Consider the following 15,743-nt stretch of genomic DNA (forward strand, 5'->3'; position numbering starts at 1 on the left):
CTTCTGACAGATCTGATAGTTGAATATGCCTTAATATGAGGCAGTATTTCACAGACAAAGACATAGGCACTTTCTATAATCAAAAGAGTAGAGTATTCAAGCCAAAAAAATGTTTTAGCACAGAAAAAATCCAACTCTGTGAAGTCATTAAGTTTCAAGAAAGGAAAGTGAGCACATAAAGCTCATACCAGAAAAACAGAAGTGTAAGAATAAAGGAGTTATATATGTTATTAAAACGTTTACAAAGTTTACAAAGAGATAGCAGTCTTCTACATCAGCTGGAACTTCATTCAGTTTTCTGAACAAACTTCTTCTATGCTTTCTGTCTGCACAAGTATTGCACTCATCCCTTTCAGCTGAGACACTTATTTTTTTTCTACCAGAGCTACAGTTGAAACAAGTACTGTTTGACCTTTCGGTACTCAGGAACTTCAGTCAGACCCCAACAGTTTTTCAGCCTCCCAATCATTCTATCATCCCAGTGTTTGAGACTACTTTTTGCTTTGTTTGCTTCTAGTCAAGAGATGACTAAGGCAGACCATGGTGTTTCCAGTGGACCACAGCAACATACACTGCAATAGGTATTACCTCCTCTGTGATGAGATACCTCTATGTTTGCAACCTCGATGTTATGCTGACTAGATGCAAAAATCCCACCTCAGACACTCTCTTACTTGATGGGAAATCATATTCAGTCATTTTTTCAGTCATATACCCAACACACTGGAATAGGTTATAGTTATAATCTTGATGATATATCATGCTTCTCTTTCTCTTTCCTTCTATACTGCTAGACATTATATGTCATGGCAGAAGTTTCAAACATCCTAAAAGTTTATGGTTTTCAGAAAGATGGAAAATAATAAATTTATAGAACAGCATTTGTACAAAGAGACTAAGAATGATTTTTAGCTTACCTGCATCCTTGTTCCAAACAGCAAGGACTCGGAAAATGAAGGCACTAAAGGTAGCTGCAAAGAAACCTCTCCAATAGTTACGCACAGCAAAGTAAGTGGAAGTGACCTCAATGCTGAAAAGGACCCCTAGAAAGAGTTGGAAAGGGAGCAAAGTTAAAAAGTTAAAATCAGAAGTGTAATGCCAAAAGCACAAGAGAGGCTTCTAAATAAGTCTTCTAAAGCTGTGGTATCCAAACTTCTTTGATCACGTATCCTATCAGTAAAATATTTTTGAGTATGTACCTCGGTATATGTATATTTATTTATAAATTATAAACATGTCCTACTGTACTAACATATTGGGTACATTATAAAGCATACACAAAAATAATAAAAAAAGGGATAAGATGATGAAATAGAGAATATTTTAAGAAAAATTTATTTCATTCATTAATGGTACAAAAAGCTTTTTGTTCTCACAAAAGCTTTTTGTTCCTGGTTTAACTCTTTGTGATACAGTGATTCAAAGGTCTAGTTCTAAGTTCAGTTTATTTCAGTACTTGGTTTTAATGGTTGTCAGAGCTGAAAAAGATGCTGCTGAAGATTGAAAGGGAAGAAGGGCATCCTTCACTGCACTTACTAAATCATGATATTCATTTTTTTCAATTCCATTTACCACTTAAGCAAAGGTTTGTGCTGAAATCTGGCTAGTATATTTCCATCTTCCCTGATGTCAATCAGTTGTTGCAAACTAATTGGAAGATGTTGCATTTTTATATCTTTAACAAATGAGTTCAAAATCCACTGAAATGTTCCTTTGGAAGACTTTAAAATGTGTTAGAAAATTTTGTTTCCAAGTTTTTTACATATATAGTATAAGAATTTTTATAGGTGACCCAAATAATTTTCAACAAGAAAACCACAAAATCTCCACAACGGTACAATATTCTTTTGAAAAGCACTTCTTTCTCACTCATGGTTAAAATGTCACTTTCACCTTGAAGGGACAGATTAGGTGTGTTTAATTTTCCAAAATTATGTGCTAGGTAGCATAAAACTGACAGCCACTTCTCATCACAGAAAAGGCCAGCAAATTCAGAACACCATTTTTTTTTTTTTTTAATAAAATAAAAATGTGTGACTAGTCTTTAAATTTGACAACTCTTTTAAACCCTTTTCCATGAGATAACCAGTGAACCTTTATGTGGTGTAGAAGATTTTTGTGGTCATTCCCCATCTCACTGCAAACTATTGTAAAGATTCTACTATTTTAAGGTCTTGTTTTTATGATATTAACCACATTTAACCACATCGATGACAGGTCGTGCACTTCTAGCTCCCATTTCTATGCACCCATTTGTGTAGTCTGTCTCTCATTTCTTTGCTGCAATAGCTTGCCTCTGAACCATGTGGTGAATGAATTTTGTGTGGAGTACTGTCTTTGTAAACGCACAGTAGAATCCTTTTCTTATTCCAGTCAAGGCAGCTGCTCCATCAGTGGTTACATAGAGTTCTTCCATAAAATATTGCTTTTATGAAAGAAGTCTTTTACTGTTGAGAATATATCTTCTCTAGTAGATCTTTTCTTCATGTATTTCACTGTTGAAACAGAATCTAGCAAATACCATAAACAGACACATTAGAAACATCTGTACTTTTATCAAGCTGCATAGCAAGCCTCCCACACTTCATAATTTGTTCTGATACTTGTTGTTTCAAATCTTCAGCAATGTTTTCTGTGTCTTTCAACAGTATTTGCTGACAAAGGAATGCATTTTAATTTCTTGTGATATTGCTTTCTGTGCATTATGCCAGCCATTTTTTACTCTGGCAGGAAGAACGTGTTTCCCCAGTGGGATGTGGCTTTTCATCTTTCACTATGAAGTCAGAAACCTCAAAAAAAGACTTCTAAAAATTATCATTAAGTTTAGTGAGATTTTGTGAAGTACTGGAGCGAGTAATGCATAGCCTGAAAAATCGTTGAAAAAACAGTAGAGGTTTGTCTTCACATTCTGGATGCTTAGTTTTTAAATGTCTTGCTAATTCTGATAGCTTCATGCTGTTGATAGCTTACATGTCAATGCACAAAATACATCATTAACAATGGTGGATTTAAAGCCATATTTCAAATAGTTTTCTTGATAATTTAATTTCTTTGTTATTTATTTACTTATTTTGGTCAGCTTCTTGTCAGACCTGACGAGATTGCGACCATTTTTACCTCATAATGTGGCATATGAAGAGGCCACTCTGGGGGTGGAGGTGCCTACTCTGCCATTTTCTCCGAATTTGCCTATAGTCACATTATAGGTATTGTCTTCAATCTGCAATTCTTTTGCAGGAATCTTTTAAAGGCACTTGTCCATTTTGTGAGGGTTATTTTAGTTAACTTAGACAATATAACCCATACATCCATCAACCATGCGCACATAGACTGAAATACATTGCAATACACTGAATGCAAATGAACAAATGAGGGCATTACTGTCAGCCCTCTGCATTAAGCAACAACTTAGGGATATGTTTTAGTGGAGGGCTGTTAGCGTTAGGTTGGAGGTTGGACTCGATGACCTTGAGGTCTCTTCCAACCTAGAAAATTCTGTGATTCTGTAACTGTTCTTCACCCAGAACACCTCACATGCTGTATGTGATGTGGCCATCTGATATATGGATCAAGTGAGGCCACCAGTGTCAATATGTATACTGAATATTAGCAAAGTTTTTTTTTTTTTAATTTTAATTTTAATTTTAATTCATTTATTTAGATAGAAAATAAATACAAATAGACTTTTCAGTATTATATTTCCATAACCTAATGGACTGTCTATCACACCCCCTGGGGTGTGCACATGTCAATTTGGAAACTACTGTTCTAGAGTATCTTCCCCTCTTGACCTTCAGAAGGCTGAAAACGTGGAGAAAAGACTGTGTCAGAGAAACTGGAGAGATTGGTGACATTAATGGCAAGCCTTTTTGCTCAAAGTAAATGAAAAATCAAAAATAGGGTGCAGGAAAGGAGAAGAGGACTAGGCAGGAGAGGATTTAGGTACCTGAGAAAAAGGAAACAGAACAGCCACTTGCCTCCAAGTGGTGTCCCAAAGCAGCAGCCAACACCCACAGCACAACCCACAGTCAGGACATCCGTGTAATAATATGGCTGCTACTGGTGGAAGAGACAGAGAAACAGAAGAAAAAAAAAAAAAAGAAAAAAAAGAAAAAAGGAAAGAAAGCAATGAGCAACAGAATTAGCAGGTATGGACACATGCTGTCAACCAACTCTGCCACCAATATTACATCTTAATTCTTCATTCTGGACAGCTTCAAAATATTCAAGGACTGATTCTATGTTGCACAAGACAGGCATATACGTTGAGTCACATATTCAAGACACAAGGAGAAGTCAGCATCTCATCTTTCATTGAAACATGCACATATCTTTCACTGTAGAATAAACGTCTCATGAAAAATTCTTCAGAGGGTGGACTACATGTGTGTACTTTATTCCATCTCTTTTACTTTGGAAGGGAATCTCAGGTTGCACATGTGCCAGAGAGTGCCTCAAAAAAACCCTACCCTCTGAGTTTGTACGCACAAGACACATGCATATCCACAACAGAATGTGGACAGCTGAAGGGTCTATCATCCTGGGTAGATGAACAGGTAGCAGCTCATGTAGTAAAGGATTGTGCTTTGCTGGTGAAGACAATCACTAAAATTATAAATTTACAAGCCATCGGTGAAGTTATGAAATATAGGGTCTCTCCTGAGACAATTTTGGAGGACATGGGAAGGAGAAAATCTCCTACTTCCTCCAATATTTGGAAGAGTGGCTGAGAGCCCTGACATGCCTGAGAATGGTGAAGAGCCTTAGGGAGCAGATAGTTTTTTTTCAAGTTGTTGAAATCCTAGTTGGTGTCTAATATAAAGAACAGGAGGGTTAAACAACTGCATATTTGGTACTTTCTGGTATTACATGTCCCTAAAGCAGCCTGTTATATCTTCCATGAGACTGAAGTTTTGAGAGAGGGCAGGCTTGTGTTACATCGGGATTCTGTGTCCAGGCAGAATTCTTAGGGCTAAAGGCCATGAATTCCCACTTACCTGAGCAGGTATTTGAGCCTCAACCAAGAAGTATATCAAGGCTGTGACTGTGCACCCAACAAAGGGGCATGGATCATTCTCTGAGCCTTAAGAATCTTTCCATAATCACAACTTTCCCTCAGGTCACCTCTAAGTCCTTTGTGGCCTTAAGATGTAATCATGTCCAGAATGGGGATGGGTTTCAGTTCAAAGTATCTGAGATAGTATGAGGGTTATATTATAGCCTACCAACATGATGATTAACAGCCTGAAACATACGGTATTTATTACATGGCCTGCATTATGGCAAGAGGTAAGTAGAGCTTAGAGCTGTTTGAAAGTGCAAAGCCTGATGAGAACAGTGTTGAAGAAACGATATGAGATGGAGAGATCCTAGCACAGTATGGTATTATTCATACCGACTGCTGAGAAAAGTCCATAGCATACGGTATCCCCCAAAACCCAGCACCATGTCAGAGTGCTGATGCTGTGCAGCAACACAGAAATAGCTGAAAAGACCAACAGGAACAAACAAAGAGTACCAGAGTGCACTCAGAAAAAGCAGGGCTGAGCACCTTTTGCTTTTAGAGGGCCAGACTGGATTTTCAAATGCATTTTGAAGGTTTCTCTTTAAATACACAGGGTGGTGTTCACCAGTAACAACATCAAAAAGTTATATTCCTTTGGCAATATGATGTATAGTAGCAAATCATATCCTGGACTAAGGTCAGATAAAGATTACATGACTCCCAGGTAATGGAAATCAAATTCTGCAATTTGGTGTGATTCTACTAAAAGGAACCCAACTATGGCTGCAAAAATTCACACACTGAATTGTCACAGACTCACAGCAAATTTTAGCCTGGAAGGTATCTCTAGAAGATTCTCCAACTCCCTGCTCAGTGATGTCCTAACTCCAAGAGTCAGTCAGAATGCTCAGGATCTTGTCTAGGTAAGTCCTGAACATCTCCAAAGGTGTAGATTCTCTAGACCCCATGGGCATCCATGCCATTGGTGAACCACCCTTGGGGGAGGGGAACATCTTCCTTATACATGGTCAGAATTTCCCTTGTTGCAAGTTGTACCCCTTTCCGCTTCCACTGTGCCCCTCTGAAAAGAGCCTGGCTTAATCTTATTTAAAATCCCCCTTTAGGTGGTTGATGACACCAGTGAGACAACCCCCCTCTAGCCTTTTCTCCTTTACACTGAGCAAAAACAGCTTCCTTAGTCTTCCTCATACATCATTACTCCAGCCTCCCAACCATCTTCTTGGCCATCCAAGCTTCTTCTACATGGGGAGCCCCAGATTTTCTACACTGATATTTTTGTTCTCCAGTCCACAGTTGAAGGTAGTTTTCTTTTCATCTTATCACTCCCTGTCACAGTTGTCATCATCTCCTGCTGTTAGATGATGCCACTTATGGGAAGTTTTTTTCATTTCTGTTCTCTACAGCATCTTTATTATTTTCTGGACAGAGTGTGGGGCTCTCCAACTTGAACAACGTCCATGGTAGAAATGACTGAACAAGATGGACAAGGGGATCAGGTGCACTCTTAGTAAGTTTGCAGACAACACCAAGTTGGGCGCAAGTGTTGATCTGCTCGAGGGTAGGAAGGATCTACAGAGGGATCTAGATAGGCTGGACTGATGGGCTGAGGCCAACTGTATGAAGCTCAACAAGGCTAAGTGCCAGGTCCTGCACTTGGGGCACAAGAATCCCATGCAGCGCTACAGGCTGGGGAGGAGAGTGTCTGGAAAGCTGCCTGGCTGAAAGGGACCTGGAGCTACTGGTTGATAGCAAGCTGAATATGAGCCAGCAGTGTGCTCAAGTGGCCAAGAAGGCCAACAGCATCCTGGCTTGTATCAGAAATAGCATGGCTAGCAGGATTAGGGAAGTGACTGTCCCTTTGTACTTGGCTCTGGTGAGGCCACACCTTGAACACAGTGTTCAGTTTTGGGCCTCTCATTACAAGGACATCAAGGTTCTGGAGCTTGTCCAAAGAAGGGCAATGAAGCTGGTGAGAGGTCTAGAGAACAAGTCTTATAAGGAGCAGTTGGGGTTATTTACCCTAGAGAAAAGAATACTCAGGGGAGACCTTATTGCTCTCTACAACTACCTCAGAGGAGGTTGTAGTGGGGTGGGCGTCAATCTCTTCTCCCGAGCACTAAGTGGTAAGACAAGGGGAAACGGCCTCAAATTGCTCCAGGCAAGGTTTAGGTTGGATATTAGGGAAAAATTCTTCACTGAAAGGGTTGTGAAGCAAAAGAATAGACTGCCCACGGAAGTGGTTGAGTCACTATCCCTGGAGTTATTCAAAAAATGTGTTGATGTGTTGCTTACAGACATGGTTTAGTGGTAGACTTGGCAGTGCTATGTTAACGGTTGGACTTGGTGATCTCTGAAGTCTTTTTCAACCTAAATGATTCTATGATTCTGTGATTCAAAGATGTTTTATTAGAAAAGTTAAAGTTATCGCTTTTCTTGTGGCCTTTGCAAGATCATGTTCTTCCTTTCTTTCACTGCCACCAGTTACATGAGAAAAGAAAGAACTTGTGATGCTAGAGAAATGGAGAACCTGCTTGAGAGCAAGAGATCTCACAGCAAGAGACTGAGTTTTACATTAAATGTCACATACAGGAAGTCAACTTGCCTCCAAGAGGAGCCCCGAAGCAACATCCAACTCCAACTGCGCAAGCCGCCACCAGGAGTTCGAGCTGCCTGTGCACATTCTGGAACAGAGAGTGCAGCCAGAGAAAGGCATGCTGGGATTAGAGGTAGCAAAGCCAAAGAGTTAGGATCCAGAACAATGAAACAAAGCAACAGCCAGCAGCAAATTCAGCCGTTACAAATAGCAGGCCCTGTACATTTTAGTCCAGTCTTTAGTGACTCCGTTGGTCTCCAAAAGTGAGATTTGGTCCTTATGCATAGACGAGATCAAGTAAAACAGCACCTGCTATTGTATTACAAAGCCAGTTACTGCTAGGAGTTTGTAGGTAAAGCAATTCCTAAATGTATTATTTTTTTGCAACTAGTCAATACATCATTCAGCCTCCAGAGGCCGTTCTGCAATAGCAAAAGCCTACAGGCAGTGTCAGTGGCTATAATTAGTAATGCTTTACACATTCTATCTTAAAGACAAATTGATCTTTGTCTATAGCTACTTAAGAAGGTTTTTTATTTTATTTTATTTTATTTTATTTTATTTATTTTTATTTTTTTTACACAGATGTTGGTCACAGTGGAAACATATCAGCATTGTGAGACTGAAAACTTGTAAAATGAGTATTCTTTATCAGCCTCTGTGTAATGTGGTAGGTAACACACCTGGTTGGGCCTGCACAGTTGTTTGACTGTATATTTGTCCTCCCACTACCACTTTTTTTTTTTTTTTTTGTCTGTTCTCTTACTGCTCTATAACAGCATGTTGCATTTCATTTCATATGTTCCCTCTGTGGTTTGTCGCCTGCCAACGTGTCTTAGGAGTTCAGCCTGTGGAAGAGCTATATGCAGAAACATGTGCCTTACCTCATACACACCACAGAAGATTGACATAAACTTGCTGAGTACTGCTGCACAGATACTGGCAATATGCACGAAAGGACCCTGCAACAGAAGAGGAAGAGAAAATAAGAGAGGGTTATCCTCTGTCACTGATAACCAGACGCAGATCTCATAATTTTTCTTTGGCCACCACAGACAGTTCTTCAGTATTTTTTTTTTCCTCTTGAAAGCTACCTGACTTGAGTGCTTTGATTTTTTCTATATGAAGTCTTTCAAATGGCCAGAGGAAAGTAGGTGTTGCTTGGAAGAGCAGAGCTTTGTGAAGAGGAAAGGTGCCAAAGAAAAGGAAAGACTCTTCTTGTACAGACAACTCCTCCCACTGCCTAGACCCTACCCTGGCCACTACTGCATATGAAGATAGCAATATTTACCTCTTTCCCCACAGGCAGGCCACTTCCAAGTCCAGCTGTAAGGCCCACAACTTTGGCCACAAAAGCTTTGAGAGTGAGATATTCTTTGAGGACCACTCCCCTCATAATTGTCTTGAGCTCTGGGATCCCAGACCCTGAAAACAGCAACAGAGCAGAGGATGTAGAAAACACACAAGCAAATGGAGTAAGAAAAAGAGACAGACATAAACCAATTATGCCATGCCTTCTGCCCTCACCAACAGCCTGTGGAGAGACGAGGTGGCAGAAAATGGCCGCAAACAGAATGAGAACAAGTGGGTATGTGACCCATGCCAGATACTGCATAGGAATATTCGGGTGTAGCTCTTTGTACATCCACTTGTAGGCTGTAGATAAACAAACAAAAAAGTTGTCATTAACCACAGCTGCTCCAAGCAGGCTGATAAACATTAAAGAATCACAATCAAAAGCACACACCTGCCAAACCTGTCCAATCTATTTTTTTTTTTCTGAGAAATGCTATCTATAAATCCTAATTTTATAGGTTAGGTGGGGTAAAGCCTTATTGCATTTTAAGTACAAGATCCCAAATAATATACGCATTCTGCAGGAATGAATAGAAGTGGTCCTCTGCTCTTAGACACTATTAATACCTGTGCCATGATGTGGCATTAGAAGAGGTGCATTACTTTGCACTTGTGAGGGTGAATTTCCATGCAGGGTCTTCTCATTTTGCAGCTGGAGGACCATAAGTGGTCCACTAACAGCTAGTGTCCTCTCCTCCATCTCAGTCCCAGGAAAATTTGTTCCTTCTTAAAATCTACCTTAGAAGTCGTGCTTATGCTTTGCCTTCTAGAGCATCAGCATGAAGGGAATGGTGCCAACTGTTAAAACAGCAGTGGTACTGCTGCATAGTTGGGTCCAACAGCGTGAACTGCCCAGGGAGAAAACAAAGAATCCAAATAATTCACTTGCAGGAAGTATAAAGGGCAAGGGGCCTCTGAGATCAACAGGGTAAGCCTGGTATGTGGGGAAGACATAAAGGAAGGAACACTGGGCTGAGGAGATGTTGGGAGCTTTGTCGAAGTACAGTGTCTGGTGGACACCAGCAGCAAAGAGCACTGAGAGGAAAGGATTTGGTGTGTGTGTGCAGGTTGGGACTAGGGCACTAAGGCTAAGGACAAAGGAACACTGGAATTAAAAGGATGAGGGCAATGTTGTATGTGTGTGCACAGATATGGGGGGAAGGGACACTGAAAGATCATGTAATTGTTATAGCTGGCAAAGGGGACAGGAACAACAGGACAGTTGCAGAGAAGGAATATTACCCAGTGATTAGGAAATCTTTGTGAAAAAAAATACCTAAGAAAAGAGCACTATGGGACCAGGTAGCAGAAAACTGCAGAACACCATATAAATAAAAATTGGGAACAATAATCAAGTTAAAAACAGGAAAAAAAAATAACAACACAAAAAGACAGTATCAGGTGGGCATCTAAGGACCCCTTTCCCTTCCTACCCACACATGCTCAGCAGACCTGAGGAAGATGGGAGCCAGTATAACAGAAGTAGAGTTGACATCTCCCTGTGCCCCTACACATACAAGAGAGCAGGAAGGAAAGGGAGTAAGAATAATGGGTTGTCTTTTGCTCATACACATATCTTTTGTTCCCTTCCCACTTACACTTCCAAATTTTTGCCTATGATCCCTTTAAAGAAGCTTTTCCTAGCTAACCTTTTCTCTACTGTGTTGCAAGTAACTTCCTAGGCAGCTGGGGGGTGAAGATGGGACACTGATGTTAAAGGAGGAGGAATGTTGGTCACAAGGCTTTGTAAAACATTCATACCATTTATACTTTTGCAACACCTGAATGAGACCCACCCTGTAGGCTCTTTGCACTGGCATAGTCCATTCCCCAGCTCACCAACGCCATGACCAGTCCCAACAGAACCAAGAAAATCCAGTCCTCTCCAAGCTTCCTGGTGATGTATTTCTGGATGCGTCTAGCACAGGCTGTGTAGGGAAGAGTGAACCAGAAAAACATAGGGAACATAGATGAAGCCTGTATCTCCTATGCAAAGAACTCTTTTCTCCTATGCTGAAAAATGTCTATGGTAATGATTTGTTTGGGCTTGGTGTTGAAGGACCATTACAGTCTTACAGTCTTGCAAAATTCTTTGAACTTTCAAATACTAAAAATGAGGGGGGGAGGAGTGCTTAATTTAACATCTTGTACACTAGCAGCTAAAGTCCTTTTCCTCCTGTTATAGAGATCTGTTGTCGGAGAAAAGATTAAATTTGGAACTGGTCTTTTTTCCAAAGAGATCTTGGTTAATCCTAGGGTGAAAGTTGACATGCAAATCTCTTTTAAATCCAATGTGATTCCTTTTCCTTTCTTCTCTACTTCTCTCCTGTCAAAGTTTCCTTGTCTTTTTGCCTTGCTTAAATTCCATCTCTCTGGCTGGTCCTCCCAATATCTGTTCACAGAGTAATCACGGATAAATTGTTCCCACCTTGACATTTGGAATAGTGCTCTTCTTTTATATCTACTTGACTCTGACGTTTCAGGGGTCTTTCCTTGTTCTCTTGGCTTTGCCTCGTATTCAGTAGTTTTGCTGCCTCCTTCTCTGCAAAGTCAGTTATCTGGTCTGTGTATTGGCCATAAAGCTAGAAGAGCAGAAAGCAAGAGAGACGAAAGGGTAAGGCAAATGCTCCTTCACAAATATCATTAAAGATGAAAAGACATACCTACTAACAGTCGTAGGTGCAGACTTAAATGAACCCAGGCAGGGAGACAGAGACACAGAAAGTGTCAGACAGAGCAGACAGAGGCAGCTTCTTTTCTGTATATATACATATTTCTTTATTTTTTTCCTTTTCTCATTGCATCTTTTTTTTTTTTTTTTTTTTTTTTTTTTTCTGGGGGGCGTGGCGAAAAGCTATGATCACAATACTAGTTGCTTTGTAACACCATCAGAAAGAGCAGGCTTGGGTCTGAAGGGAAAGAGATTGATCAGACTTTCTGGAAGCAAAAAAGAAGGTCAAAATAGTTCACATGAGGCTGCCAGCCTTTGAGTTATCTCATATACTTCAGCAGCACTGCAAAACAACTCTGAAGGTTTAGAGAGGTATCACACTACCAAATAGGTTGCAGGAATGGCCTGCATCTGTTCATCCTGCTGCCAAGGAATGCTTAACAGGGCATGCAGCCACTAATGATGCCTGCAGTAGAAAAGCAGCAGCAGTAGCTCAGAAATATCAGACGGTACCACATACATCCCATTATTTACCCAAACCATCCTACCAAATCCCCAGGTATCTCCAACTCATGTGAATTTTATAACTACCTAATCTAGTCTTTGTCATAAAATAGTAATCTTGAAATGCATTTGGTAATATGCAATGCATAAGTAGCTACATGAGCTTACCAATGACATTTCATACATGGATCTGTAGTAAACTTGACAGTTGTGCCAGCTTGTCAAAAAAGAAAACTCAAGGAAATGTGAAAGATACTGGCAATGCCCACTTCTTTGTTTATCAGATTCACCCAGGAGCAGCTATTCTCCCTCATTCTTTCATGGTGTAGATGGGAAAGATGTGCATTTGAAAAGCTGAGAATATTTCTCCTCTTCATATGTCATTCAATGAGCAAACTTTGACTTTTCTAGAGCTCAGGTTCCTACCTGATGCTGGGCCTGTGATCTAGGCACCTCCCACCTGCTAGAACATGACTTTCTGCTTCCTACCCAGCATAACATCTGCTTCTCAAAGATTTTTGGTGGCAGGAGGAAAGTCAGCAAAATTAGACACTTCAGCTGGAGAATGACTGTGCATATGAGAGATATGGAGCACTACCATGTGCTTAGGAGGTACTTCTATTTGACAGCTTTGCTTCTCCTCCTTTCTAAGTAACATAGGAGATATTTCTCCTATTCATTTGGGATTTCCATGAACTGAAATTTCATCTGTAGAATGGGGATAATGCAGCTGACTTATTTGTAAGAGAATTTGAGATCAGATAGACTCAGAGACTCACAGAAAGGTTAAAGCCGTAAGGCACCTCTGGGGGTTTCTCATCCAGTCCTCAACTCATAGCAAGCTAACTCCAAAGACAGATCAGGCTGCTGATGACCTTGTTTGGGCAAGTCCTAAGTATCTCAAAGGATAGAAATTCCCCAGCTTCTCTGAGTTACTGTATTTCTAGATATCAAATATGACTGAAAATCCTGAGTAGTTTATTGCCTACAATCTGAAATAGTGCCAGAGTCCCAGAGAAACAAAGCATATGTATCAAGCATTCTTTAAGTGAGTTGAGACTAATTTGTTTTCCAGGACAAAACCTTCTTCTTTGTGTCTCAATAGACACTTGAATCATGTGCAATAACTCCCTTTAAAATCTGTAGTGGTTTTTTTTTTTTTTTTTCACAGAACACACATCTAGGCTTTCTAAATTATCCTGTAACTGTAACTGGATTGGAAACTGATATATTTTAATGTAATTATTAACCCCATTATTATCAAAGCAGCATAGACAAATAAAGTGATACATACTCTTACCACTGAAGTATGGCCATGCTCTGATCCCCATAATATACACAGGAAAGTGAAACACCAGTTTGAAGGACTTGCCAGCCATCATATACAGGGTAAGCTATCACATATAGAATCCAGTCCTAAATAGCAGACTTCTTGTTTCTCTCACTGTGTCTATTTCAGCCAGCAATGCCAAGCACTAACAGATTTTAGTTAAATGCATCATTATATCACCTTAACTAATGTTTCATTTCCTTTACATGCTCATGAGGGATGAGTTTACACCAAACAGTGCTTAATCCAAACTGTGAATTTAAACCAAACTATGAACTACCCTGCCAAGTATAACGTTCAAATTAGAGTCTTCGACCTGCCCAGATGGAACACATCATAACAATATAGTAGTATGAACGGTAAAAGTCCTCATATCATATCCTAGTTTACTGATCCTTTCTGGCTGGAAAATGACAGACTCAGGATGTGGAAGTAAAGGAACTAGTCTCAGGACACAAAGCTGAAAGTTTTGTCCTGGAGAACAGATTAGTCTCAACTCACTTAAAGAGTGCTTGAAACATATGCTTTGTTTCTCTGGGACTCTGGCACTATTTCAGATTGTAGGCAATTATGGGACAGAGAAAGAATCAAAATAATCAGAGGATGACCTTTTAGAAAAATGACATTAGGCAAGAAATATTCTTTCCATTAGTAGACATATAAAACTAAAACTGCAACATGGTAGTGCTTACACTGTCCTGTTCTTCTGATGCTACCTCTCCGACACAAGGAACATGGGGTTTCTGAGCACCACAAAAACTGGAAAGAATTTTAAAAGATATCAATTATCACCTAGACAGTTGAGCCAGAAAAGGTACTATTATGTCTAGATTGGCTAAATTCTGAGTGAGAACATGAGAATGGTGAAAAAAACAAAAACAAAACAAAACAAACAAACAAACAAAACAACAAACAAAAACAACAGAAGGTGTAAATACTGTTGGGAGAGAGAGAGAGAGAGAGAGAGAGAGAGAGGAACAACAAAAAACAATCCAGGGAGAAAGCACAACACAGGTATCATTCATTTTCAGGGAGGAAGGTTTTACATAAAAACAGCAGGTTTCTCTTCCCCAAAAAGATGGAGAAGTTTCATTGCCTACATAACTGAGGAAAAGATACACAGAATCTCAGAGGAAAAATATGTACAACACCAGTCTCAAAAATTTTCTGTGAGCTATTTTGATGCTCAGCACCCACTTAAAACTGCACTTCCCTCTCGGTCCAAAGCCTAAGTTATTTCTCATGCCATTCAGACTCAACAATATGTTCTCCACAGCATACTCCAGTCCTAGAATCCCATATCTTCCTTCTTGGAGATTTTCAGAACTTGCTTGGACAACCTGCAACCTTGTAGTGAGCCCTGCAGTGAGCAGGGTATGTCCTAGAGACCTCCAGAAGTCCCTTCCCACCCACATCTTTCTGCAGGTCTGTGTCTGAGAAGTCGGGTAGAGGTCTCAGTGGTAGGTTCAGTAAGATCTGTGTTTGGGGAAGGGAAACTGAAATTAGCAACCCACCAAGGACCGCCTCCAGAGATCCTTTCCCACCTACATCTTTATGTGAGTCTGTTACTCTGTAATACTGCATTGCCAAAATAATCATTACACACCCCTCTTACCACACCCGTCTGTGTATTGCTGAGGGCACTCTCTGCCATTAACACCCTTTCTACAGGCACAAATAATGTATCTTCTAAATACTTCACTGGTTTGAACTGCTTGAGGAAAGGCTCTTATTTCTCATGCAGAAAGAAAACAAAACCCTACAATGTACAAGAATGTAATTTTTCATCACTGTGTATTATATCATCTAATATATATCTACTGTTATCTTATTTGCACCAAACTGTGTATATATTATAATTACCAATTATTATTTTATGTTATCTACTATATTATTTTTGACTATCTATTATCAGAAGATCCCAGGCCGAAGACCAAGTTTCCACTGTTCTTTGCCCTGAGAAAGCCCAATCAAATCACAAATCCTGTCTGAAACAGCTTCCATCCTACGTATAAAACAGAAGGCAACAGCTAGCACCAGAAATTGACACAACAGAACCAAAATCTCTCTCTACCATTTTTTCACATCATAGTGAGGAAAAAAGTCTTTGTGGGTATTCTACATGGAAATGGATGGAAGCATGCACAGCTTGTTGCTTGTCATGTTAATAACGTGTGCATGTTTTTACAAGATGTGTACAATAGTATGAATGTTTATACTTTAGTTGCATGTGCATTAATAGCTAGCAAAATACACATATGCA

The 15,743-nt window shown here is 39.9% G+C and overlaps 1 protein-coding gene across 6 annotated transcripts in view; it reads right to left on the reverse strand.

The window, feature by feature from the left end:
• CLCN1 (chloride voltage-gated channel 1) overlaps nucleotides 1–15,743 on the reverse strand; it is a 65,836-nt gene that overhangs the window by 24,037 nt on the left and 26,056 nt on the right. For 4 of the 6 annotated variants that reach the window (XR_014618286.1, XM_084283990.1, XM_084283992.1 and 1 more), the window contains exons 2-8: nucleotides 11,404–11,557; nucleotides 10,772–10,903; nucleotides 9,147–9,275; nucleotides 8,911–9,044; nucleotides 8,504–8,581; nucleotides 3,978–4,056; nucleotides 918–1,043 (exon numbers count right to left, since the gene is read on the reverse strand). Coding sequence is in view for 5 of the 6 variants with exons in the window: in XM_084283990.1 (XP_084140116.1) it covers nucleotides 918–1,043; nucleotides 3,978–4,056; nucleotides 8,504–8,581; nucleotides 8,911–9,044; nucleotides 9,147–9,275; nucleotides 10,772–10,903; nucleotides 11,404–11,557 (832 nt within the window). In the remaining variant the exon portion in view is untranslated. The remainder of the gene's footprint in view (nucleotides 1–917; nucleotides 1,044–3,977; nucleotides 4,057–8,503; nucleotides 8,582–8,910; nucleotides 9,045–9,146; nucleotides 9,276–10,771; nucleotides 10,904–11,403; nucleotides 11,558–15,743) is intronic. The other 2 variants (XM_084283989.1, XM_084283991.1) reach the window with 2 other exon arrangements.

This window comes from Netta rufina (genome assembly GCF_964035555.1).
Source record: "Netta rufina genome assembly, chromosome: 1".
NCBI lineage: Eukaryota > Metazoa > Chordata > Aves > Anseriformes > Anatidae > Netta > Netta rufina.